The sequence below is a fragment of the Microtus pennsylvanicus genome, chromosome 7 (assembly GCF_037038515.1).
Source record: "Microtus pennsylvanicus isolate mMicPen1 chromosome 7, mMicPen1.hap1, whole genome shotgun sequence".
In the NCBI taxonomy this organism is placed as follows: Eukaryota; Metazoa; Chordata; class Mammalia; order Rodentia; family Cricetidae; genus Microtus; species Microtus pennsylvanicus.
Genome location: NC_134585.1, coordinates 60826534 through 60852865, shown reverse-complemented (window position 1 = coordinate 60852865; position 26332 = coordinate 60826534). Strand labels below are relative to the sequence as shown.

The following is a 26332-nucleotide window of genomic DNA, read 5'->3' as shown; positions in this document are numbered from 1 at the left end:
AGACAGAGGACACACCCTATTTTTTTTTATAAAATGTGAAAGCATGAAGAAATGAACAAGTTTTTTTGCTCAAATTTTCATTATTTTTGAGTGAGGGATGGGTGCATAAATAAGTTTCTTTACCATTGGTGTCCTCATAAAGGAAGAAGGAACACACAATATTTGTAGATGCTACAACATAGAGGACAGTAAGGTCACTTGGGGAACATCACCAACCACATATTTCAGTTATAAATGCCCACTGGGGCATCTGATCAAACATGAATCAATGGGCCAAAAGCTGCCTGGAAGGAGGCATTTCCAGAGCTTATTAAGGAAAACATGCCCCTTGAATGAGAAAAGGGAGACCATTTACGTCATGAGCATAATTTTTAAATTTGAAATACAGACATATCTTTATGTATCCATAAATCCCCCTAATGAATCAATTTACATTTCTTTCCACAGGCATTCATTAAGGAAAACCAGCAGACAAATGTTTCTCAAGACTCCAGACCCTGAGCTCTAGGAACGGGACAGTCACTAGTGCCCGTACTTTCAGAGTCCCAGCTGCATGCAGAGACAGATGTTCATACACAGGCTTCTGGTGCAGCACAGTGTAGATGGCAATACCAATTACTTAAAATTAGATCAATTAGTTGTTCACAATGTCAGACAATTTCATGCAGGGACTACTTAGAGAAAACTGGCGCCATAAATGATTTCCACTCGCATTTGTCCAAGGTTATAGGCATACTTAAGAAAATGGATTCAGGAAATTCTTGTAGATATTTTAGATAGTGCCTCTACAATGTGCTTCCTACTTTAGATCAACACCACCTCCAAAGCTTCCACCCTTTGCTCTTCCCCTAGATATGCCTCTTGGCTCAAGTCTCTCAGTAGAAGCATACTGGAAATTTTGAAGAAGCATAAAAACAAAGACCCTAAATGGATGTGGAGTGACCTACACAAGGCACCATCCTGAGGAAGGATGAGTCTGTAGTCAGCAGGTATTTTGCACAAAGGATATCTTTCCCCTTTGTTCCCCAGGATGGCGGCTTTATCAGTCCCTGCCAGTCTGCAGCACCAGTGACTTCCCCATGTTCTTTTATCTCAGGTGCTTTTCTCTCACTGTGGTGTAATTACACAGAGCTAGAATTCTTTCATTTGATCATATTTGCTATTTAGGCATTTTCTATTGTCACTGATAAAACACAATGGTCTGAACTATGGTTCTAGTGCCAAAGCACTGGGGCATCTTGTCCTGGAGGGGTGCTCTCCAAAAGGTCACAATGACTGTGTGTCCTAAGTCTGTGTGATCAGAAAATGCCCTCCAAGGACACTCACTGTCTAAAGATAGATGAATTTTCTTTCTGTTTTTTTTCCTGACAATGACTTCAGTATCCTCAAATACCGAGGACTAGAGGCCACAGTGCTGTTGATACTCCACAATGCCTGGACAGCTTCCCAGGGTTGGCAATGTCAACACTGCCAGGGGCCAGAAGCTTTGAGGTAGAGTGTCCTCACTCCTCACTCAGTCTTCGCACTGAGTGCACATCCCTGTTTGCCACTGCTTATAAGAACAGGAGTCATAGTAGACTAGGGCCTCACCTGTTTGCCCCATTAAGTCTTAATCACCTAAGTTTAAAGCCTTAAAACACAACCCCACTAGAGGTTATAGCTTCACAACATGATCTCTTGTCAAGACAATTCTGTCCAAAGTACCAGGACAAAAGGGAGAAGAGAAATTGGAGGGAAGATAACTTCACTTTAAGGGATTTTCCCTAGAAATTCTGTTATTCCTTTTCATGTGTCATTGTCCCAAATCATTGCAATGTCCGATTACAAAGAAGGCTAGAAATATTTTCTCTAACTTGATATCTATACACTCAGCTAAAGCTGATGAACGTCTGTTAGTAAGATGAAAGGATGACATCTTCTAATTTTCCCTTAGCATGTAACCTTTCAGAGTCCTTGCAGGGCCCATAAGCTAGCGACCTCTACTCTCACATGGGATCTTAGCACCACAGACGCCATGCCAGTTCTAGGTCCTTCCTATTCCTGAGAAGAGGCTCAAAGAAAAAAACCCACTCACAGAGTACAACTTGGCTTTGTTCCCTCACTGGGAGTTTTTAGTCCCAGCAAATATACTATACTCCATCCCATTTTGTATTGAAAATTTTAGACTGTAGTGAGAATAGCTCTGCATGATGCCCCTTAAATTAACTTCCCTTCCGACAGGAAACCCTGGGAATTCTGCTTTAATTGACAAAGACTGACATGTATTTCTTAAGGTATGATGTTTGGAAAACCATCCCAGGATAGTTACTTATTCACAACTGTGTATGTGTACGCTTTCCAAATGTCTATAAAGTAGTACCAGCAGAGCTTGTTTGAACATGTCGATGTTACTCAGTATATGCTCATATACTGATATAGCACAGTTTTGGTTTTCATTTATAGTTACATTTGATTTATGCTTCTAGTGATGAAAATAGGGCCATCATTCATGTCATCCATGAAATTTCTCCCAAACACCATATTTACATGAAATACTGCTCAGCCGCAATGGACATAGAGCAGCCAATGCTACCTCATCCTCTCCAGTAGGTGCCAAAGCAAGGCAACTCACCATTCTTCTTGTAGAACATAATTTCTCCTTTGAACTCGATCTTTTCTTCCAGAGACTTTTCTATCTGAAGCATCAGCTGCTCATTGGTCTCCACACCAAACAAAAACTTGCAACTGCAGCTCTTCTGCATGACTTCAGTTCGAGCAAACCCAGCCAACTCACAGAAGCCATCGGAACAATAGACTATGGGGAAACCTTTTGCCACCTGGGCATTGGCCAGGATGAAGTTGCTATCTGGAGAAAAAAAAAGAAGACATTCAGCCATTTAAAGCTCTTCTTTAAGCCACAATTTCAGGTATCTGTTTAGCTCATTGAGCTAAAGACTGTGCCCGTCTCAGACTTGGATGGGTTGTGGAAGCAGGGCCGGCTCGACTCTGACGTGGCTCATGTGCCACTCACTTTCCATGTGGCAGTTGGGATGATGCCTCAGAGGGTGGCTCTTGCCTTAAGCTGCCTGAGAAAATTGAGCTCTGGACCCATTTTGTTGTATTGCATGATCTCAAATGCAGATCCTGAGCCATGAAGTGCGTGTTGTGTCTAAGGGAGGAAACTCCAGGTTGAAGGAGGAGGAAATTTTAGAGATGAATGTTTAAGGATGAATAACGTACTTATAGGAAAAAGCAATACATGCTAGAGCTTAGATTCAAAACAAAGCATCCCCAATGTTTGCCAGTTGATTACTAGAATTTAGGGGGAAGTATAAATGATTATAAAAGAAACAAATGTTGCATACCAACCACAAGTATCTGAAATGGAGGCTTTAAATATAATAAAATATATGAATAAGAGGGTAAATTTAAAAGTAAGATTTAAGTATAATATCAATATCCTATTACATGGAACTATTGTCTTAAATACAAATACATAAAAATACATACATATACTAAGTATAAAATATTTTGGAGGGGGAGGACCTTGGACTTCCCACAGGGCAGGGAACCCTGACTGCTCTTGGGACTGGAGAGGGAGAGGAGTGGGGGAGGGGGAGGGAAATGGGAGGCGGGGAGGAAGCAGAAATTTTTAATAAAAAATATTTATATATTCATATATTCATGCTTACACACATACTTACACAGGCATGCAAGTGTTACTACAGCATCTAGAATCTGTGCTTGTCTCTAGAGAAAGTAGCTTTGGGCACAGTGGGATGCACCTGGGTTTTACCATATAGTCTACTATGTACAAACTGGATTTATATAAAATTATTTATATATTGTCAACTTTGAAACACCATGTTCAAAGAGGTTTGCAGCAGGCAGCTATATATCATGTCAATAGAAAGGAGGTTCTGTGGCAACTTCTCAATGGCCAGTGGGATAAACTCAGAGCACCCAGGCCATTGTGTCCCCATCTCGTCCTGAGCATCTGTAGTTTGTTTCCCAGAACAGGCACTCAGCTTTGCTTCAGGCAGTCCTGGTCTAAGAGTACCATTCCTAGTGACAGTATTGACATCTTTGGTTGATCGATTCCTGAGCTGGTTTCCCCCTCTTAGAGCCAGAGCTGGAGAACAGCGTTTGGAAACTTTTGGACCACATGCACTTTGTAAGCCACAGGAGTGAAACAGATTGTCCTAGACTAAGAATTCTCTCACATTTCACAGTATCATTTATTAACTATTAAATGTTGGACATTGTCCAACGTGTGAATAAATAAGCTATATGTGACTCTGTCCTTAGCATGCTTCTGGCTGTGTAGAACCTTAGCTCAGTCTAGAGGAGATAAGTCCCTCTCAGACCTTAGTGTGCCCTCTTCCCCATTTTAAGATTTGATTAGGGGATTGCTTAGAAAACATGAAAACTGAGCTTGGCATAGTTGTCAAACATCCTGAAGGAACTTTGGATGTCATTTTTTTGTCACTTTATAAGTGATTTTTTTTCAATAGATCTCTGACACTTATTAACTTTCTTCAGAAATGCCAGGAGACGCAGGTTCACCTTTCAGTAAGTTCCAGGGCAGTGGACAGCTTGAGGAAAATGTGTGAATAAGAATAGTGTATGATTTTGTTTACAGATGCTATAATTTCATTGAAGAAATGCATGATTATAAATATTAAGTTAATGTCATGTTAAGCCATGAATCTGTAATATACATAGTGAATAATTACCTCTAGAATTAAGAATGTAAACATCCCAAGCTTTGAAAATTGTAAGCTAGAAATAAGACAAAAACAGATAAAGATGGAATGTGAAAAGTACTGCCATGGAACAGATGCCTGCACGAATAAGTCAGTGGAGAAAGGAGGAAACAGGGATGAAGCTGGAGGGTAGAAACCATCCTTTCGCGTGGAGCCAAGTTTGCCCACTATTTGTAGACGTCAGCAGCTTTGCTGCATTTGTCTGGCAAAATTTTCTCCATTTTTCTACTTTCTTGTCTTCTAGAGACTTATAATTTAAGTCCTTCTTGCATGAGATCTATACACATAATTTTTTAAAAAGTAAGGCGTGAATCTTCAACCTGATTATTATATTCACTCATGATTATTACTAGACTACATTTTTTCCCTTTCTTTTTTTGTTTTGTTTTGGTTTTGAGACAGGATTTCTCTGTGAAACAGTCCTGGCTGTCCTGAAACTCACTCTGTAGACCAGACTACCCTTGAACTCACAGAGATCTGCTTGGCTTTGCCTCCCAAGTGCTGGGATTAAAGTGTGTGCCACCACCACCTGCCCAAATTTTTTCTTAATCACTTTAAATTGTGCTTTCTCTTTACTGTGTTTTGTGACTTTTGTTTTTGCAAATTTTAAAAATTGGGAAACATATTTAATATATATAACATATTTTTTAAAAGCTGTTAATTTTGTTTAACTTATCCTGCTTATACATTGTGCTAAGTTTCTTTTCTCTGTGAAATAAGAAACTCATAACCGGAATGTTTATAACAATCCTTATTTTCAGCTTCTCCTTGTTTATTATTATTCTCCCTTATCCAACATTGCTCACATTGCTCACATTTCCTTTCTGTTGCTGTGATAAAAATCAGTCTCTCCAAAGTCAATTTGGAGAGGAAAGGGTTTATTTGACTTACACTTTTGGGTCATAATCCATCATTGAGGTATATCAAGGCAGAAACTAAAGCAGAAACCATGTAACATCATAACTAGCTGGCTCACTTGCTGGCTCATGCTTAGTTTAGGATGGTGCTGCCTTAAGTGAGCGGGCCTCCCTCCACCAGTGAACAGTCAAGACAGTCCCCCATAGGCTAATCTGATAAAATAAATTCCTCAGTTATGGATTCTGCTTTCAGTACATAAATCTGGGCTGTTACGTTGGCAGCTGAAGCCAAGTAGAACAAACATATAATCCTTTTTTTTCATTTTAACTTATATGCAATATTATTTGGCTCTCCATTTCTCTTAATGGCATATTCTTTAAATTAATTCACATATCGTCTTTGCAATTGCTTGCAAATATAAGAAAAGAACAGTGCTTTAAAGTTCTAATAAGCTGAAAAGATGATGAGGTATTACCAAGCCATTGGATCTTTGTTTCAATTAAGGATTCTAGTGTATTTGAGTAGCTAATTCTTCCTGCAAATATGCCACAAAAACAAAACAGAAAGAAAGGAATATAGTTGGCCTTCTCTGTTTATATTTAGCACTTGTCCTCAATATCTAATTGCATTTTAATTCCAAAGGGAATGAAGTGGCTGTCTGTGCTTTGGAAAGCTTAGTGTACTGGCCACATGAGTGGTTCTTCTGTTTGGAAAGTGTTGTTCCTTCACCTTGCTATCTACTCTGGAACAATTGCTTTTCCAAATGCCAATCCTAGAATTCCCAAAGAAGCCTGGCATTTGCTTTAGAATTATGTAAAACAAAGCCAGGGCCTTAGAGGTTAGGAACTCATCACTGCCGTAGCTCTATGTGCACACAGGCTTGAGGTAATAACCTTTCCAGGAATCAATTATGCACATGGAATGTGCATCTGAAAGTTACAGTGCTTTTCTCTGCTGGTTTTAGGTCACCATTTTCTGTGTTTCTGGCTGGAAAGTGACAGTAAATCACACAATCCATTTTCAGAACAGTTGTTGACTACAGTTCTGAATGCCTCGTAGCAGAAAGCGTTTGCAGAGCAGCAGGTAGAATCCGGTGTTTGCTAAATGGCCAGGCTATTTCAGTCTGACCTTCAAAGCACAATACTACTTCCCATCAAACGAAGATGGATAACTCTTTGTTCCCAAGTCAAAAGGAATGTAGAGCAATAAAAGATGGGAAGCAGAGAAGGCAAGCATTGTATGAACTTGTCATCGGTCACTTTCTCTACTTTAAGATAATAAAAAATTAGTTATGGTAAACTTTCATTCTCTAACCAAGACCCAAGTCTAAATATTAGAATTAAATCTGTATGGTGTGTTGTTTTTACAGTATCGTGAGTTTTTACTTAAAAGCAGCAGTTTTCTCTTCACCAGGTAGAATGAGTAATCATTTGTCTTTTTCCATTTTTCTTTGTGGTGTGTGTGTTTTGCATATTTTCAGGTGAAGGGCTACATGTGTTTGGGTGTATATAGCCATGTATGTTCACACATATGGAGACATGAGGTTAATGTTGGGAGTCTTCCTCCAGGGTTTTTTCATCTTATTGACTGAGCCAAGGTTGATGATATGGCTAATCTCTTGAGACAACTTTCTCTAGGAATCTCCTGGCTCCACCTTTAGAGGCTGGAGTTGCAGGCTAGTGGCCACAGCCACAAAGCACTTATTTGATTTCTGGAGGTCCTAGCTCTCTTTCTCAAACTTGCACAAACATAAACCATTGAGCGTCTCCCCAGACTGACATGTATAAACTGATGAAAACGTTTTACTTCTCCCAGTTTCTGAGCCAAAGTCATTTAAAAAGAGACATTATATATTGGTGATATCACATAAATAAGTCTGGATCTTTCAGTTGCCTTTGTTATCTTTTCCAGAAAGTCAACACTTTAAAACTATGGAAGCCACTGGCTTCCTTTGCTTCAAAATACTTTGCATAGATGAACTACAGAGTCTCATAGAAAGCAGACAAATACACTTGTTATTCAAATGACCTCATTTTCAGTCTCATTCACTTTCCTTGTACAACATAATATTTCTAAAGTGTTCCTACTGAAAAATACCTTCCTTATGGCAAAAGCCAGTAACTGTATATTCCAAGGAACACGGAACCATAGTCTTAAATTCAATACGGTTTAGCATTCTTATGTTAAACATTCATCAGAATTTTTAATATATTTGTGGTCATTCAAAGGTTTTTAACTTCATTTTCATATGTCCCTGCCAATGTTTAAGGTCAAATGAAACTTCAGGAAGAAGTATTGGTTTGTTTTACATCTCTTTCTAAATGTTTGGTTTAGCACAACCTGCCTGATGCAGGCTGGAGAATTACAATTCTAGGTAGACTAGAGGATGTTCAAGGAGGATAGGCAGAACCATCAATCTTTCCCTATAGCTTCAAATATTTAAAGATAGTAACAGTCCCACTTAATGCATTGATTACTCAAATGCACACCACAGAGCTAGCCAAAGCAACAGAATCATTGGTAGATGGTAGTTTCATTGAAAGGGAATCTATGCCCTTAATGCTTTCTGCCAGTAAGTACAGATTTTCATGGTCCAACTCTCCATCTCTGAGGAATGTCTTTTATACTAGCTCTCTATTAAGGCTAAACTTTGTGTCTCATCTTCAAATACTTGTATTAACATAACCTGCAGAGGAGGAAGAAGGGCAGATTCAAATCTGCTAGCCCTCATTTTCCTGTAAAGGCCAACAAGCAAACATAGGCATTTAACTCCTTTCCTGAATTGCCCACGCACCAGCTTTGATGTTTTACATTGATTGACACCTTGACAGGGTCTAAGTTCATCTTGGAAAGAAACCTCTAGGAATGTCTGTGAAGGTTTTCTAGAATAAATTGTATGAATTAGGAAGGCCCACCTTAAATGTGGGGGCACCATCTGATGGGATGGGTCTAAGTCTAATTAAAAAAAATACTAGCTAAAAAAACTCCATCGGTCTGCCTCCCACCTCACTCTCCATTGCCATGCCTTCCTTGCTGTGACAAAATAAACAAAATAAGCCTTTCCTTCCTTAGGTTGCTCGGGTCAAGTATTTTGTCATAGCAACAAGGAAAGTACCTGCCACAGTAGCTCAGCTGGTAGCATGCTCTTCTAGCACGCAGGAAGTACCTGCCACAATAGCTCAGCTGGTAGCATGCTCTTCTAGCACGCAGGAAGTACCTGCCACAGTAGCTCAGCTGGTAGCATGTTTTTCTAGCATGCAGAAAGTCCTGGGTTCAAACTCCAGTGCTGCAATAAATTGGATATCATTAGCTCACCACTCAGTAGGTGGAAGCAACAGGTAAAAAGCTTGACTACACAGATAGTTGAAAGTCAGCCTGGAATACATAAGACTCTGTTTCAAGTAAGAAAAAAAGAAAAAGAAAAAAATTAAGGCAGCTTGTGTGTCCTTGGTGACACCGAATACAGTTATAGTGGGAGACCACTTTATTGCTGCAGATAGAATGCTAATGTCTATGACGTTAGAAAATTGCAATCATCTTTGTGTTTTGTGTTGACTTCAGTGTTGCCGTGCAAAGAATGATGGCATATTAATGATCTTGGTGACAAGCTAAAGTTCTCAAGATATTCTGTTTAAATTTAGAAATTACTTACATTTGATGGCTTTCCTAGTATTATTTAAAAAAAAAACAGATGGGAAGTTTGTAACGGGGGTTCTCACAGTTCTTCCACTTAATTTGCTCCCCAATGTCATGCTTCACAATGTCGTAGTGCTGGCTTTCGTCACTCATATATAATTTAATATTTAAAGGCGCTTTTACTCCAGAAAGACCAATATTAGAAAAAACTATGTAACACTAAATCTCACAGCTAGCACTTGATTGCTGAGGCAGAGTGGAAAGCAGTAACTGTATTTGTTATGAGAAAACATTGTTCCCTGCTTTCCAATGAACAAACACATAGACAGACAAACACAAAAATGCCCTCTGTAAGCCACTGGGTGTCTTGAGCAGCACCCTCAGCTGACTCCTCCAAGAAATTCAGAAATGAATTGAAACAAAACAAAATCTCACATGCATAAGATGATGAGAAGGTCCTTCAAAATAACATCAAAAAGAGCTGTAAGCACCTAGTGGCTGGCCAGAGAGATGAACCAAGGTGTCAAAGCATTTAGCACAAACCTGATGACTTCAGTTTGAGCCTCAGAATCCATATAAAAGTGGAAAGAGAGAACTGACTCATAGAGGGTATCTCTAATCCACACACACATACACAAACCATATGATGTGCTGGTCTATAATACATTATCTACGTAATAATAACAATAATTAATAATTAAAAGAAGTATATAAGAACCTAGTGATAGATGACTAGGGTAGGGCTCAGGTGGCTCAGGAAAACAAAAGGAAAGAAAACTATCTCGTTGGGTATCATATCCAACTTTTACATACTGTAACAATGTAATATCTATTGAAAAATATCCTATAAACCTTATTATTTACTAGAATGATTGAAAACACATTACTTAAAAATAAAGTGTGATTATGGTCCTGATTAATAACAGCAATAATAATAATAATAATAAACTATTTAAAAGACATTTTAAATATTCTAAATAATGGGGTTGGAGAAATGGCCCAGTGGGTAAGAGTAATTGTTCTTTCAGAGGACCCAGATTTGTTTCTAGCACAAGCACAGCAGATCACAGTCATCTATAATTTCAGTTTCAAGAAACTTAGCACCTTCTTCTGGTCTCCATGGGCACTAGGCACACACTTCCATATATTTAGGCAAAACACTAATATGTGTCAAATAAATAAAAAGAAATAAATCTTTGAAAAAAAGACCATAATTACACTTTTGAACAAAATGATGTATATTTCAACATCTTCACACTTTTCTAAAATTGTTATGACTATTTATACTCTGCCATGTGGATGTATGTTTAATGTAATTAATTTATTAATATAATCACAACTATAATAAAGTTATCAGCATATAGAATCTGTATAATAAGCATCTTATTGGTGTAAAAAAAAGAGTTCCACATTAGACCAGAATGGAGTATAACAAAGGTTTATTTATCTAGGGATAAACTCACAGAAAGAGTGGTGATCCACAGTCCTCTGCATATGCTAAATACGTCAATAGTTATCCTATTCTAAGGAGTATAAGTATTATTTTAATAATGGCTTGGCTAAGTCATGAAAGGAAAGGAACTATGAATATCTAGTCTTCAACCCCATCAAAGACCCAAGAAAGGTCTGCACCGGACAGAAATCTCAAGGTCCAAATCAGGAGCAGAAGGAGAGAGAGTACAAGCATGGAACTCAGGACCGCGAGGGGTGCACCCACACACTGAGACAATGGGGATGTTCTATCAGGAACTCACCAAAGCCAGCTGGCCTGGGTCTGAAAAAACCTGGGATAAAACTGGACTCACTGAACGTAGCGGAAAATGAGGACTACTGAGAACTCAAGAACAATGGCAGTGGGTTTTTGATCCTACTGCACGTACTGGCTTTGTGGGAGCCTAGGCAGTTTGGATGCTCACCTTACTAGACCTGGATGGAGGTGGGTGGTCCTTGGACTTCCCACTGGGCAGAGAACCCTGATAGCTCTATGGGCTGACAAGGGAGGGGAACTTGATTGGGTGAGGGGGAGGGAAATGGGAGGCGGTAGCGGGGAAGAGACAGAAATCTTTAATAAATAAATAAATGGAAAAAAAAAGAACAGGCACACAAAAGAATGAACAAACAAACAAACAAAAATGACCCAAGAAAGGAAGCAATACTACTTGAGTAAACAGGAAGTACAATCAAGTAACTTGCAAATGGTGCAAGAAAGAACAGAGACAACTGGATACCTTGGCAATCACTAAATATCTCATTTGCAACATTGGGGCAAACAACTTTGGCTAAGGCCTAGAGTAACTGACAGACCATTTTCCGAGGTAGGAAAAATTTAAAGACCATCTTACTCTGTCCTGGCAAGGTTTGGTAGTCTTTTTGCTTGCCCAGTCTGGATGCCATGCACTTTGTCAATGGTCAATGGTCAAGGGAAAGGAAGTTCATGGCCCAAAGTCCAGTTTTGTCAAGAAGAAAACAAGCTCCAAGTGGAGTGTCTTTGGTGCCCAACATTCTCTCAGAAATAGATCAGTGCTGCCAGAAGCAATCATGTCTCACATCAATAGAATCCTGTTATTTAAATGTCATATTCCACATTTGTTTGAAGTGTTTGAAGATTCCTTATCTATGTGGAATACAATTTCTATGCATCTAAAGAACCTAATTAGATTAACTATAAATTATGACAAACATGGATGACCTATATACCTGTATACTTTAAAGATTAAAGTTTCATATTAAAAGAATTAAACAATCTTTACAAATGTGCAGCAAATGAGGACAATAACCTCAAAATATAAACAATATATAAGTGTCTTGATCAGTACTAGAAATGTATAGTGAAAGATGACAAATATATCCTAAAGTTGTATCAACATACAAAATGTCTTAAGAGGTAAAAACATGCATGAAAACAATATGACAAAATAACTTTGCATAGGTATACAAATATTGGAAACAGAAATAGGAGTATATTCAATATGACAAATATAATTTGAATTTGTAACAATATACAAGAATTTATGCTAAGGTAAGTTGTCTATAAATAATACATCAAAAGTAATCTCAACCTCACATTTACTATTACTTTTTGTTACTGAAAACTCCTTTTTTCCCATTTCAACTCCTTTTGTTATTATTTTTTAAAAAGAAAACAAACTATTTTTTTCATTCTATATACTAATTCCAGTTTCCACTCCTTCCCCCCTCCCAGGTTCTCCTCATAACCCCCACCCCACCTCCCATCTATTCCTCAGAGAGGGTAAAGAATATTGCTTTGGGCAAGGTCCAAGGTCGTTCCTACTATACCTAGGCTGAGTAAGGTATCCATCCAAAGGGAATAGGTTTCCAAAAAGCCAGTACAAGCAGTAGGGATACATCCTGGTGCCACTACCAGTGGCCCCGCAGTTTGCCCCAGCCATATAACAGTCATCCACAATCAGAGGGACTAGTTTGGACCTATGCTATTTCTTTGCCTGTCTATCTGGAGTTGGTGAGCTTCCATTAGCTCAGGTAAACTGTCTCAGTGGATGTACCAATCATGGTCTTGAAGTAAAAGCCTGTTCAACAAGAACTTTAAGTCTTTGAAGAAAGAAATTGAAGAAGATGCTAGAAAATGGAAAGATAAGGTCTCCCATGCTCTTGGATCAACATAATAAAAGTGGTAATCCTAACAAAAGTGATCTATAGATTAAATGCAGTCCCAATTGAAATCCCAACACAATTCTTCACAAACCTTGAAAGAACAATAATCAACTTCATATGGAAAAACAAATAACCCAGACTAGCCAAAACAATCATGAACAATAAAGAAACTTTTGGAGGCATTCATTACTGTCCCTGACATCAAGCTCTATGATACAGCTACAGTAATGAAAACAGTTTGGTATTGGTGTAAAAACAGGGAGGTTGACCACTAGAATCAAATCGAAGATGTAGATATTACTCCACATACCTATGAACACCTGTTTTTGACAAAGAAGCTAAAACTATACACTGGAAAAATGAAAGAATCTTCAACAAATGGTACTGGTATAACTGGATGTCAACATGTAGAAGAATGAAAATAGGTCCATATCTATGCCTATGCACAAAACTCAAGTCCAAGTGGACTAAAGACGTCAATATAAATCTGACCACACTGAACCTGATAGAAGAGGAAGTGGGAAGTAGCCTTCAATGCATGGGCGCAGGTGACCAATTCCTAAATATAACTCCAGTAGCATAGACACTGAGAGCAACAATAAATAAATGGGACCTACTGAAACTGAGAATGTTCTGTAAAGCAAAGAACAGAGTCAATAAGACAAAAAGAAAGCATACTAAATGGGAAAAGATATTACTATTATTACTAGTATGAGTAAGCTCACACTAATATACCTATTATTGCATCCCATCCAATCCTTTTTTTTGTGGAACATTTGTGAAAAGAAACTTAATTTACACTAGTCTTTATGAAAGGACTTCAATTTGGAGTGCAAAGTTTTTTCATGAATCTCCATTTTACTGCTAATCATGAATCAAGTATAATAGACTTTCTTTTTAAATGAGATCATGGAGCTAGAGAATTGGCCTACCATTAAGAGCACTTGGTACTTTTAAAAAGGACCTTGTTTTTTTCCACAGGGAGCTCCAGTGAGTGATCAGTTAGTGCATGGAACTTATAAGACTGACATACACTCAGATAACACACAAACACATAAAATTATATAATAAATATGATCAGAAATACCCTGTAAAACTTATTTTGTGCCTCTAGCTTTCATCTTGACATACTGACTTTAAAGAGCTCTTGGTAGAGAAGAAACAAAGCTTTATTTTCTTTTAGGAAAAAATGGTTGAGTGGTTAAGAACACTGGCTGTTCTTTCAGAGAGTTCTGGTACCTACATGAGGCCTCAAAACTTCCTGTAACTTCAACTCCAGTGTATCTGATGCCCTCTTCTGCCCTATGTGGACAGTACTCTCATGGATATATACCACACAGACACACATACACACGTAATTTGTATTATTAAAATAAAAAAATAAACCTAAAAACATAAAAGTAAAAGAAAAATATTGATCATAAAAAGAAAACTAAATAATGTTAAACAAAATCCTGTCTTCTATATGCCCAAAGTTACCTGGCACAACTATCCAATGAAGAAAACCATGTGTATGGGAAAAATGCATTCTGGAATCATCAAGGATTTGTTGGGTTTCTGAATGGGCTAATTGATGTGGGATTCCCCACTGTATGCTGCGATTTTTTTTTTGATTTTCGAGACAGGGTTTCTCTGTGGCTTTGGAGCCTGTCCTGGAACTAGCTCTGTAGACCAGGCTGGTCTCGAACTCACAGAGATCCGCCTGCCTCTGCCTCCCGAGTGCTGGGATTAAAGGCGTGCGCCACCACCGCCCGGCGCGAAATTTTTTTAACCATTGGTTAATAATGTTGCTTTGGTCTATGGCAGAGCAGAGTATAACTAGGAGAGAAAACTAAGCTGAATGCAGGGAGAAGGAAGATGGACTCAGGCAGATGCCTGTCACCACCCAAGAAGCAAGATGCGAGGTAACAAACTACAAGTTGCACGGCCTGGAACTAAAACCCAGCAAAGAACGTGAGGATTAATCATGCATACACCTCTCTAGTTGCTTCTTTATTGAACAGCACCACAGAGGTTTTATACTTAACACAGCCAGGTAGGCCAACAGGTTTTTATACCTAACCCAGCTAGGTAGGTCAACAAGTGAAGACCTCATAGCCTGATCATCGATCAAGGTCAGGGCAATGCATGCTCAGGAAGCAGGCTTGGTAAACAACTTTGACACAGCTCTCAGAAGCTCAAATCACTAGGGGGGAAGAGCAGCTGGAGGCCAGCATTCCAAACGGTCCCAACATGCAAGCCTCATGCTAAAATATAAAATAATGAAACTGGGTTAATTTAAGATGTGTGAGCTGGCTAGAAATATGCCTGAGGCATTGGTTGAATAGTGTTGTAATTAGAATAGTTTCTGTGTGATTATTTGGGTCTAGGTGGATGGGAAACAAAAGCACAGGCTCCATTTACATTATAGTGTCCAGTGCACTAAACCCACATAAAGCCTAAAAAATCTTGAAAAGGGGAGCTACTGGACCCCAAAAAATAGAAGTCAATTGAAGCTTCTTGGTAGTCACATTTTTTTCAGGTAGGCTCTATTTGCTTGTCACACACAGAAGCATAGCTTCTTTGAAAGATGGCTTTCTGGTTCACACTGAACTTGCTTCCTTTGGCATGAATAGCTCTGGCTCCTTTGGAAGTCCTCCTACAGAGCACTTAAATAGGGTTTGTGAGCAGAGTGCCACAAGTTGTTTACTGGTGACATAACATGCTGTATCCCTGGAGCTGGGGTGGTGAGCATGGCTTGTATAGCTGCAATGAATGTATCTCCACCATGTTGGATAGGGTGGAGTCAAAAGCTACAGCCTCAGTGTTTAGCCATGTATGCTTAGCATTTTAAAAAGTGCTCCTGGTCAAAAAAAGAAGTATCGATACATAGTAAAGACAAATTCAGACAAGAAATATCCTCTGAACAGGCCATGATATGCTTGATAAATGAGCATAGACTTGGGAAAGATAAAAGAAGGAGTAGATACAGTAATAGATAAAATAATGATATAAAAATTCTTTAAAAGGAATAGATTAGTAAAATATATGCATATTAATCCATGTAAAGATAGAAAATCAGAGTCTGGATAATGTATATTTATTGTATTTTCCTTGTATTTTTTGACTATTAGTGAATGAACTAACTACAGAGAGACATTTCATTGTACAGGCTGCTAATCTAAACCAACATATATATTTTAAAGTTATTGTGACTTAATTTGACTGTAAGGATATGTTACTTTGGAAAGGAAGTTCTGAGTTTGTTTCCATAGAGGATGGCAACCTGTGGATTCCTTCTAGCCTAATACGGTTTGATAAAAACAAGACCCCCCTGAAACAATGGTTCAGGTGGTCAAACATCCAAGACAGCTTCAGTACTGTTAGCTTAGATGGACCAATCACACAGGATACTCCATGAAATAGTGCTCCCAATCAACTGGAAGTAGTCTTAAAAACCATGCCTAAATTCCCAAATATTGTTTATAAATGTTTGTTTTCATATAAAGGCAATTGATTATACATGGTTAATGTTCACAGTAAATCTCTTTCTGAAAAGAAAAGGCAGGGGATAAAATATAGAAATGAATACTTTACACTGGTATGGACTTTGGTTTATTGAAACAAATTTAAATTCAATTTTGTTATATGTATATTTCTAGTTTTGTTTAAGGTATTATGTTTATACAATTTATTTTAAAATGTATCATTAATAAATACATATAAATATATAGTCATCTATAATAATCAAATTTTTAGTTGCATTAGTTAGGTTTTCTAGATATACAGAGATATAGTTCAATTAGATAATTTTCAAGACATAAGACCTACAGAATATGGCATTTAAAATGTTTAAGAACTTAAACTTTTCTCAACAATAAGACATGGCTGTTTCTGGCAGCACCAATTATGTCAGAGAGGTTGACGGCATTAAAGAAACTTGTTATGGAATTTGCCTTCAATGTGGCAAGGCTAGCCATTTGGGCAGGAAACTGCTTTTTCCTGGACTGGTTTGGTATGCTGTATAAACTGGACAGGCAGGACCCACAGAAAATGACTGCTGAACTTGCCATAAAAGGTTAGACTGTTCTTCAGGCTTCATGAAAGAATCTTTCAACATTCTTCAGGACATGGGGTGGGGAGTAACTGGCAAGCTGTCAATATAAATTAAACAGTCTTTCAAATTTCCTGCTTCATGGTGAAGTCTGCCAGATACTATGGGTCTCTAGGCTAAAGATGGATGCTCCAAAGTAACAGAAGAAATTTGGGTGGCTCTCCAGGCAGTAGGATGTCTCTGTCAATTCTAGAACTTTGGAAGTTGCTTTACAATGCACTTGCTTTTTACTTAGATAATAGTGTAACTTTCTAGGATCTCTGATGAAGTAGAAAACAAATAGTTATAATTTTCCTTAGTTATGATAAAAGAGAATTATATATGCAACTTTAGAATCACAAAGATAGGAGAGATGATAGGATGTTTTCTTTAATTTTGCCAGATACAAATAGACTAAATATTGTAACTGTAATTCTTGATTTGTAATTTCTGTATTGTAAAATGTAATTTTACTATGTTAAAGTTAAAAACCTTCCCTTTTATTAGACAGAAAAGGAGAGATGATATGGCATTCTCCTCTATATGCTATGAATATGTTTTATCACCATTGGTAATAAAGAAGTTGCTTTGGTCTATGGCAGGACAAAATACAGCTATGAGGGAAAACTAAACTGATTTATGAGAGAAAGAAGGAGGAGTCAGGCAGAAATCATATAGCCACGTAAGAAGCAAGATGGGAGGTAACAAACCAAAAGCCTAGTGCTAAAATATAAGATAATAAAAATGGGTCAATTTAAGATGTAAGAGATAACTAGAAATATGCCTGAGTCATTGGTCAAACAGTGCTGTGATTAATATAGTTTTTGTGTGATTATTTAGGTCTGGATTGCTGGGAAATGAAAGTAAAATTTCTCTTTACAGCTAATTGTGGTTTGAGCATCCCTGACATTTTTGAAGTCTTGGTCGTCAAAAGATACTGAGAAATTGTGACACTCAAACAGGGTAGGTTTAGTGGCATAGACAGACTGACACTGCTTCGACCCATGCTGCCTGCTCCTGACTAGTCAAGATGTAAATATGGTACCTGAAAGCTTCCAGCACCACAGAGGAAGCCACCACAATCTCCATGCCTTTGCCACCATGATAGACTGTCCCCATGGAAACTGTGACCCAAAATAAACCCTTTGTTTCCTTATGTTGTTGCCGCCAAGCATTTCATCACAGTGGTGAGAGAATTTCTTCCCATCTGCTTTGGAGCTCTCTGGTACATGATCCTGAGAGCTGCCTGATACAGGGAAGACCAATCTGTTACAGTTGCAGCAATACAAGAACAAGGTAAATATCTATATTACATGTATCACTCCTGTGTTTTTATATCTGCAAATTGCACCCTTCCCTACTGAACAGCATCATGGGAAAGCTAAGCTTATTGTCTCCTACAAAGGAGGATGAGGAGGAGAAAGTAGTCTCACAACTGGATGATGCACAAATATTAGCATTCCTCACCCAAAGGTGAAGATGGAAAGCTGAAGTAAATTTGATGATGCAAATTTTCCATGAACAAGTCTCATTCAGTGTCAGTTTTTGTCCTTTTAAATTAATCTAAATCATCAAGAATTACCTGATTTAAATTTACACCTTTCTACAAGTTTTCTTAGAAACTCATCTAAAAACACAGTTAAGGCCATCCACATGATTATATTTTTGCCGTGAAAACCAAGTGTTTTTTGTGTGTCTTATTTGCACTACTGAAAAACAAATTAAATAAAATATAGAAAATGAAACCAACCACATATTGAATACCCATATTCTCCAAATATTTAATTTAACTCATCCCTCGGTCCTCATGCAGTACAATCAAGCTCTTGCTGGCAATTATGTTTAATTCAACAAGTATTACCTTTTAATTTTAAAAATACTATGGGCAGACTTCTTACTTGCAATACTGGTAGAGATAAAAAGTGATTACTTTTGCCATATGTTTGTTAGTGATTTAAATTATTTTGTCCTTATAAATGACTTTAAATTTAAATTTATGCAGCCCATATTTACAAATAAGTGTTCAATGCACACTTGAAGATTGACATTTTTCTCATTTCAGTTTTGATCGTATTCTGCAGAACTAATGGTATTCAAGTGATTTTCATATCTTGGCAGCATTTTCCAGAGTTTCACCTGTCCACTGCAAGTCTTTCCTGGTCCATAGTGAAAAATTTAACTTAAATGAAAAAGATGGGTGCCTTTATAAGGCCTAATACTAAGTAAATTCCAGCAGTCAGCATGGGTCTAAACTAATTTACTAATTACAGATATTCAATAGTCGTGATAATGGTCTTTAGTCTCCTGCAGTTAAAACAAAGCAGAGAAAAAACAAAACTCTGACAGAGGGAAGCCTGCAGAAAACAGGTCTGTAGGACTTTATGAGAAAGAAGAAAGCAAGAAGAATATCATCTCTAATAAATAAGCCCCCAGAGGCAAGTGCTAACACTGATGAAATGGGGCTGAGTGGGAGACAGCCAAGTCAATCACAGATATAGGGAGAATAAGCAACCCTGGGAAGCAAGGCACTCTGGCAATCAGACTGTCTTCTGAAATTCTGGCCTTGGCACAGTATCTCAGGGTGTCTCTGTAGATAAAGGGTCTTTGGCTCAGACAAATTGAATAGCCTATCAATGCTAAATAGCAAGTTAAATGATCTTAGTGGGTATGATGTCTCCAAGTTAAGCAGACAAAAGCTACATGGAACTAAGCCAGATCCAACTAGGAACTCCTTGTCACTAACCCAGTGTCCAAGCATGTCTGAGTGCATCCTCATCCTGTTCATCTGTTCTGGTTGCTTTCGTTCACTTGCAATTTACCTCACATATGCTAACCTAGACTTTTCAAAGCCTGGAGCCTAGGACGAGCAGTTGAAACAAGACACAAAATCTAAGACCATAGTGGCAAGAGAGATGGCTCAACAGTTATAGGAACTGCCTGTTCTTGCATAGAACCTTGGTTCAGTTCTCAGCACAGACATGGTGAATGATGAAATTTACAGCACCAATTTCAGAGGACCTGATATCCTCTTTTGGTTTCTGTGAGCTCCTCTACCTACATAGCACACGCACGCGTGCGCGCACACACACACACACATGTATGTATATATGTATATGTGTATATATATATGCACATACATGCATACATATATACAAACATGCATACATGGTAAAACACCAATGCACATAAGATAAAAGAAGACAATTAAGACCATAGAGGAAGAAAGATGGCGGAGCAGTTAAGAGTGCTTGCCGGTTTTGCAGAGGCAACAATGGCTTCCCCTCTCTTCTGCCTGTACTTGCACTCATGTGCACACAGCCACACAAACATTCACATACTTAAAAGTAAAAATAAAGCTTTCCTTTTGCTTTTTTTTCTTTTAGTTTTTGAGACATGGTTTCTTTGTAGCTTTGGATTCTGTCCTGGAACTTGCTCTTGTAGACCAGGCTCACCTCAAACTCACAGAGATCTGCCTGCCTCTGCCTCCTGAGTACTGAGATTAAAGGTGTGCACCACCACTGCCTGACAAATCTTTCCTCTCTCTAAATGGTAAAACCATGTACTACAAGGGGAAATGATCAAGTCATATTTCTTGGAAGAGGACACCATCTTTGCAGATGTCTCTTCTGAAGTTCTAAAGCTTGAATTATCCCCTTCTGTAGGAGGAAATTGCTTGTTCATCCCAGCTGCCCAGAACCAAAATAACCACACAGAAACTACTTATTGGCTAACTCGTATATCTTAATTTAACCCATTTCTAGTAATATGTGTATTGCCATGTGGCCTTTTCTTACTGGCAAGATTCCAAGCAGCATCTGTCTCTGGCAGGAATGCATGACTTTTTTCAGACTACACCCTTCTTTCTCTCAGCATTCAGTTTAGTTTCCCCTACCTATGTAATTCCTACCCTGCTATAGTCTAAAGTAGTTTCTTTATTCATTAATGGTAATCACAGTATATAGAAGGAAATCCTACATCACCATTCTGAATAATAAATCCTTGATTTTTTTTTTTATTTTCTTTGCTTCCTGAAAGGGCTTTTAATAACTAGCACAGTTCCTAGAACTATAGAAGAAAGTCAAGTCTGGGAGGATCAGAAATTCAAGCTACCATCTTTATTTGTTCTGTGTGGTTCCATAATGTGCTTGCCAGCTTATGCTTGAATCAGTGAGTTCCTTGCTATTCTCTCATGAGTGATAACTCAACCTTCCTATAGGTTTAACATGTGCTCTTGGTCCTATTACCTAGAATGATATTTGAAAAGAAAGTCATGTCTGCTACTTTCCTGTCTAAATCCTGAAAGGCTTTTTTGTTGCTCTCAGAATGAGATGCAAATACTTTTCATCATGCCCTACAGTATTACCTAAGATGTTACTGACAGATCAATTGCACTTGATCATGTTCTCAGCCCTGACCAGGAGAGTGTATTCTCAGCTCTGACAGGGTAAGCATGTTCTTAGCCCTGACCAGTGAGCAGGTTGTCAGTTCTGACCAGGTGAGCATGTTTTCATCTTTTGCCTATGCAGCTATTTTCCCATTGTCCCCCATGAGTTTCTAGTTAGCTGTAGACATCTAACAAACAGAAACCTTCAATCATCACCTGATCTAACCAGGAATGCCTCTATTGTTTTGTAATGTTATAGCCCCTTCGTTTCCATTAATACTGAATAATTTGCATATTGCTCTTACTCTTCATCACAAAAAAAATATTTTTTTCTGCAACAGATAGAGACTATTATAGAGAGCCATAAATAGTCAAAAAGCAGAGAACAAATGATGCTGGGCTGTCCACTACCAGTTGGTACAAAGCAACCCCTATAGGTAAGAAACCCAAGAAAAGGGAGACCAAAATGATCCAAGACCCAGAGGACTGGAGGCCTATTGGTGGAGCGTATCTTCCAGATATAAGAGGAAAGCTGCATTAATGAAGTCTTGTCAATATGGCTACCTAAACAAGATCTACATAATGAGAATATGGATGTGAGAAATATCCATCCACTGCCAAAGAACAGCAGGGAGGGAGAGAGAGAGAGAGAGAGAGAGAGAGAGAGAGAGAGAGAGAGAGAGAGAGAGAACTAGTTTTTTCCAGGTATGAGCCTCACAATAGGTTATCTATTCTCAAGGGGTCAGTCCTGAACATGTGTACATAAAGGAAACACTAAATGGATTCAGCAGATGTTTGATGTAGGAGGGTCTTCACTTGACTACAAAATTGAAGTCAAAAGGTATGCTACTTTGGAGAAGAGATTTTGCTTTTGTTTCTATAGAAAATGAGAGGCTGTGGATTCATTCTGAGTAAAGAAAAATCCAGTTTTATCGAGAAAGACCACCTGAGAAATTTCCAGTAGTAACAGATGGCCCAGATGTCTGAGTTCTACATCCAGAACAGATTCAAGACTGCTGCCTTAGATGATCAAGACTCACAGGATACTCTACTCATAATTCTAAATTTCTTTTAGGTCGCCATAATATTATCAGTGCCCACAACCAGCCAGAAGTAGCCTAGAAAACTATGCTCACATTCCCCCAAAAATGGGCTATGGATATTTTCCTTTATTAAAAAAAAGAGGGGGAAGTGGTGCCTGAGAATTGTCTGTATTCTGTCAATTGTGTTTTTAATAAACACTGATTTCCCAGGCAGGAAGTATATGTGGGTCAACCAGACAGGAAGTTGAGGTGGGGCAATGAGAACAGGAGTATTCTGGGAAGAAGGAAGCTCTTCCCACAGTCTAGCCTAGACCACCAAGAGGCAACATGTAACCTGCCCAGATGAGAAAGGTACCAAGCTGCATGGCTAACATAAATAAGAAAAATGGGTTAATATAGCCTACAAAAGATATTATGAAGACTGAGCTAAAGGGCCAATCAGTTTATAATTAATGAAGACTCTCTGTGTGATTTTCTTTGGGGCTTACTGGCTGTGAGGGTTACCGGGTGGGACGGAAACCCCACAAGCTGGCCCTCATGTTACAGATGTTATATGTACATATGTGCGTATGTATGTAACAATAACAAATAAAGAAGAGGTCATGAATTTGAGCTAAGGACAAAGGAGATGGAAGGGGAAAGGGAGAAGTGAAATACTGTAAATACAGTATTTATGAATAAAAGGCTCAAAAAGCTGAAAAAATTCAACTGCCTTTTTTTTTGTGAGATCCCTGAGCCTACATAATTTCCATCCCAACTACCAACCATAAACCAGTTATAATCAACCCTAAAATGGTGTCCCTAAAACTGAGGAAAAACTTTGTCAGGAGAAGGGCTGTTGCCTTCTAAAATTACTTCAGTTGTCATGGGGTGATGTTCTTTTTATGGGAGCCTGTAAAATTAAAATGATGATTAAGTTTAAAGATTATTGCCTAGTATAATTACAAATAGTCTCTGAGTAGTCAATAGGGTTTTTCTTAAGTTCCTATTTGGAATTATGGCCAGAAAGTTGTAAGAAGGGGCAGAAATTCAGCTAACCAATTTGAAACTATCTTGAGTGGTTGGTACCCCAAATAGGTCTTATAATAGCACTATCAGCATTATGATATCATATCAGGTAGAATCATTGTTGTGGGGTCCCATCTTCTTCCTGGAAACTTCAAAAATTACTACAGGAAAATCCATTGTTCATTGTGGAAGATTTAAATATTATTCATATAGACATATATTCAATACAAGATACAATATAGACAAAATAGGTATGCAGAAAAATAAAATTTTTCTAAAATTCTTTCTTAGTTCTGTCCTATACCAGATGGCTCCTGATATGAGACATATTTTTTTAACAAAATACTTGGATTTAGAGGATAGCCATTGTCCAGCTCCAAAGCCAGTTTTGATTTTTTTAAGTAGAGATATATACATGTGTCATTATATGTCTTTATTTGTGCAAGTATAACCATTATGGCCATAGCTTCTAACAAATGAATGATTACTGAATCAGCCTTTTCTGAGCTCAAGTCAGTTGCTACTTGAAAACCAGAATAAGTGTTAATGGTGTGGTATACATATTTTAATTTTCCAAAATCTGCAAAGTGGAACACATCCATCTGCCATATTTCTTTCCTTTGAGTAGCCTTTGAGTTACTCCCTGCAGGTAGCAGTATTTGGGTATAAAAAGAGCAAGTAGAACATCTCTTTATAATCTCCTTAGCTTGCTTCCATGTAATAGAAGACTCTTTCTTTAAACCTTTGCTATTGGTATGATATTTTTATGAAGTTCTGAGGACTTCAGCACACTTCCAACCAATAATTGATCAATTCCTGCATTACTTTGTGCTAGAGACCTGTAAAACCCATATGCAATAGGTTGTTTGTTATGTATATGGGACAGATCATATTCGTGATTATATTTTGAATCTAAATGAATAATGAAATCAATTCTGTATCATCTTGTATAAATTCAGCATTTTCAATATGTAAGACAACTCTTGCTTCATATTGAAAATCAGTAATTATACTGAGAGGTTCTTTAAAATCTCTTAGTGTCGAGAAAATAGCATATAACTGTGCCTTTTGGACAGAATTATAAGGACTTTGTTCCACATTACTTAAATCTTCTGATTTGTAACCTGTCTTTCCTGATATATTTGCATCAGTATAAAATGTTCAGGCTCCAGTTATTGGTGTGTCAGATACAATTTGGGGAAGAATCTAAGTAGTTCTCTTTATAAGGTTAATTCCATCACTTAGGATCATTGATATTATCCTGGGATCATTGCTATTAACATCTCATAAAAAATTAGCACAGCTTTCTTAAAGAATTCATTGTCTTCCCATAATTTTTAAATTTCATCAGTGGTAAACAGCACTATAATCTCTGCTGGGTTTATTTTTGCTAGTTGACACAGTCTAATCTTTTCTTTTATATTTAATTCAGAGACCTTTTCCACATAGGTTTTTATTTTTTTACTTGGTTTATGTGGTAATCCACTCTAAGATAATATCTTCCCTTTGCATTAACATTCCTGTAGGGGAAATTATGGAAGGCACTATGACTAGAATGTAATTAAGATTTGGGTTTACCCTATCCACATGGGCCTCCTGTAATTTTTCCTCAATGACAGTCAATTATTTGTCTGCTTGCTCTCTGGAACTATTTAAGTCTTTGTCACCATCTAAGGTTTTGTTTAAATGAATTATTAGATCAGATGTTATCCCAATAGTCAGTCATAGACTGGAAATGTCTTTTAGTAATTTTTCAAAGTCATGAAGAGTTCTCAATCAGTCTCTTTTAATTTGTGCCTTTTGTGTTCTAATTTTCTGTAAACCTATTTTATAACTTTAGTAATGACAGAATCTCCTCTTTGTATTTTTTGGGAACAATTTGCAATCTCCATTTTGATAAAATTTTATTTACTTCTTCAAACATTCTTTCTAATACATCTGCATTTAAATCAGATAGCAAAATGTCATCCATGTAATCGTAAATTATAGATTTAGGGAATAGTTTATGTATTATTTCCAATGGCTGATTTCCAAAGTATTGGCACAAGGTGGGGCTGTTGAACATTCCCTGTGGAAGCATAGTCCACTGATATCTCCTGGTAGGCTGAATTATTTTAAGTAGGTGCTGTGAAGGCAAATTTTTCTCTGTCCTTTTCTTGTAAAAGTATAGTGAAGAAACAATCTTTTAAATCAATAACTATAAAAGGACATCCTTTAGGTAGTAGAAAATTCAAAGAAATTCCAAATTGTAGAGAACACATAGGTTGAATTACCTTCCTGACAGCTCTTAGATCTGTCACCAATCTCCATTTTTCAGATTCCCTTTTTATCAACAAAAAAAAAAGAGTTCCAAGTGCTAGCTGATTCTTCAATATAGTGAGCATCTAGTTGCTTATGTACAAATTGTTCTAAAAAACAAAGCCTGTAGTTTTCCTTCTGTTAAAGGCCTTTATACACCCCATATTGTTTCCTCGGTTAACCATTTTAAAGGTAGGGTAATTAGTACTTCTGAAGGTTTGCTAGTTGATTTGTGTATTTGTACAGCTTGAATGGCTGGTGACCTTTGCTTATAGTACCTTATTCTATCCTTCCTAGAAACATGAGTTTTTGGAACAGTAGAAATATTAATCTCGGTATTCCATTGCTGCAGCAGGTCATGACCCTATAAATTCATGGAAATATTAGCTACATATGGCATTGGCCTTCCTTTTTGTCCTTCCGGCTCATGTATTCAACCAATCTCAAGCTTTGTTTCACTTGAGATAGGGTTTCAATTTCTAGGAATTGAACATCTGCCTCTTGAAGAAGCCAATTCACATGACAAGATTCTGGAGTAATGATAGTCACATCTGCACCTGTGTCCAGTAATCCCTTAATTACAATATTATTTATATGCACTCTTAGCTTTGGTATTTGATCATTTATAAAAGTCTGCCAAAATATATGTTTCCTA

The 26332-nt window shown here is 37.7% G+C and overlaps 1 protein-coding gene across 1 annotated transcript in view; it reads right to left on the bottom strand.

The window, feature by feature from the left end:
* Positions 1–26332, bottom strand: part of Kcnh8 (potassium voltage-gated channel subfamily H member 8) — a 458944-nt gene that overhangs the window by 297557 nt on the left and 135055 nt on the right. The window contains exon 2 of the mRNA XM_075978951.1: positions 2612–2845. Coding sequence (XP_075835066.1) covers positions 2612–2845 — 234 coding nt within the window. The remainder of the gene's footprint in view (positions 1–2611; positions 2846–26332) is intronic.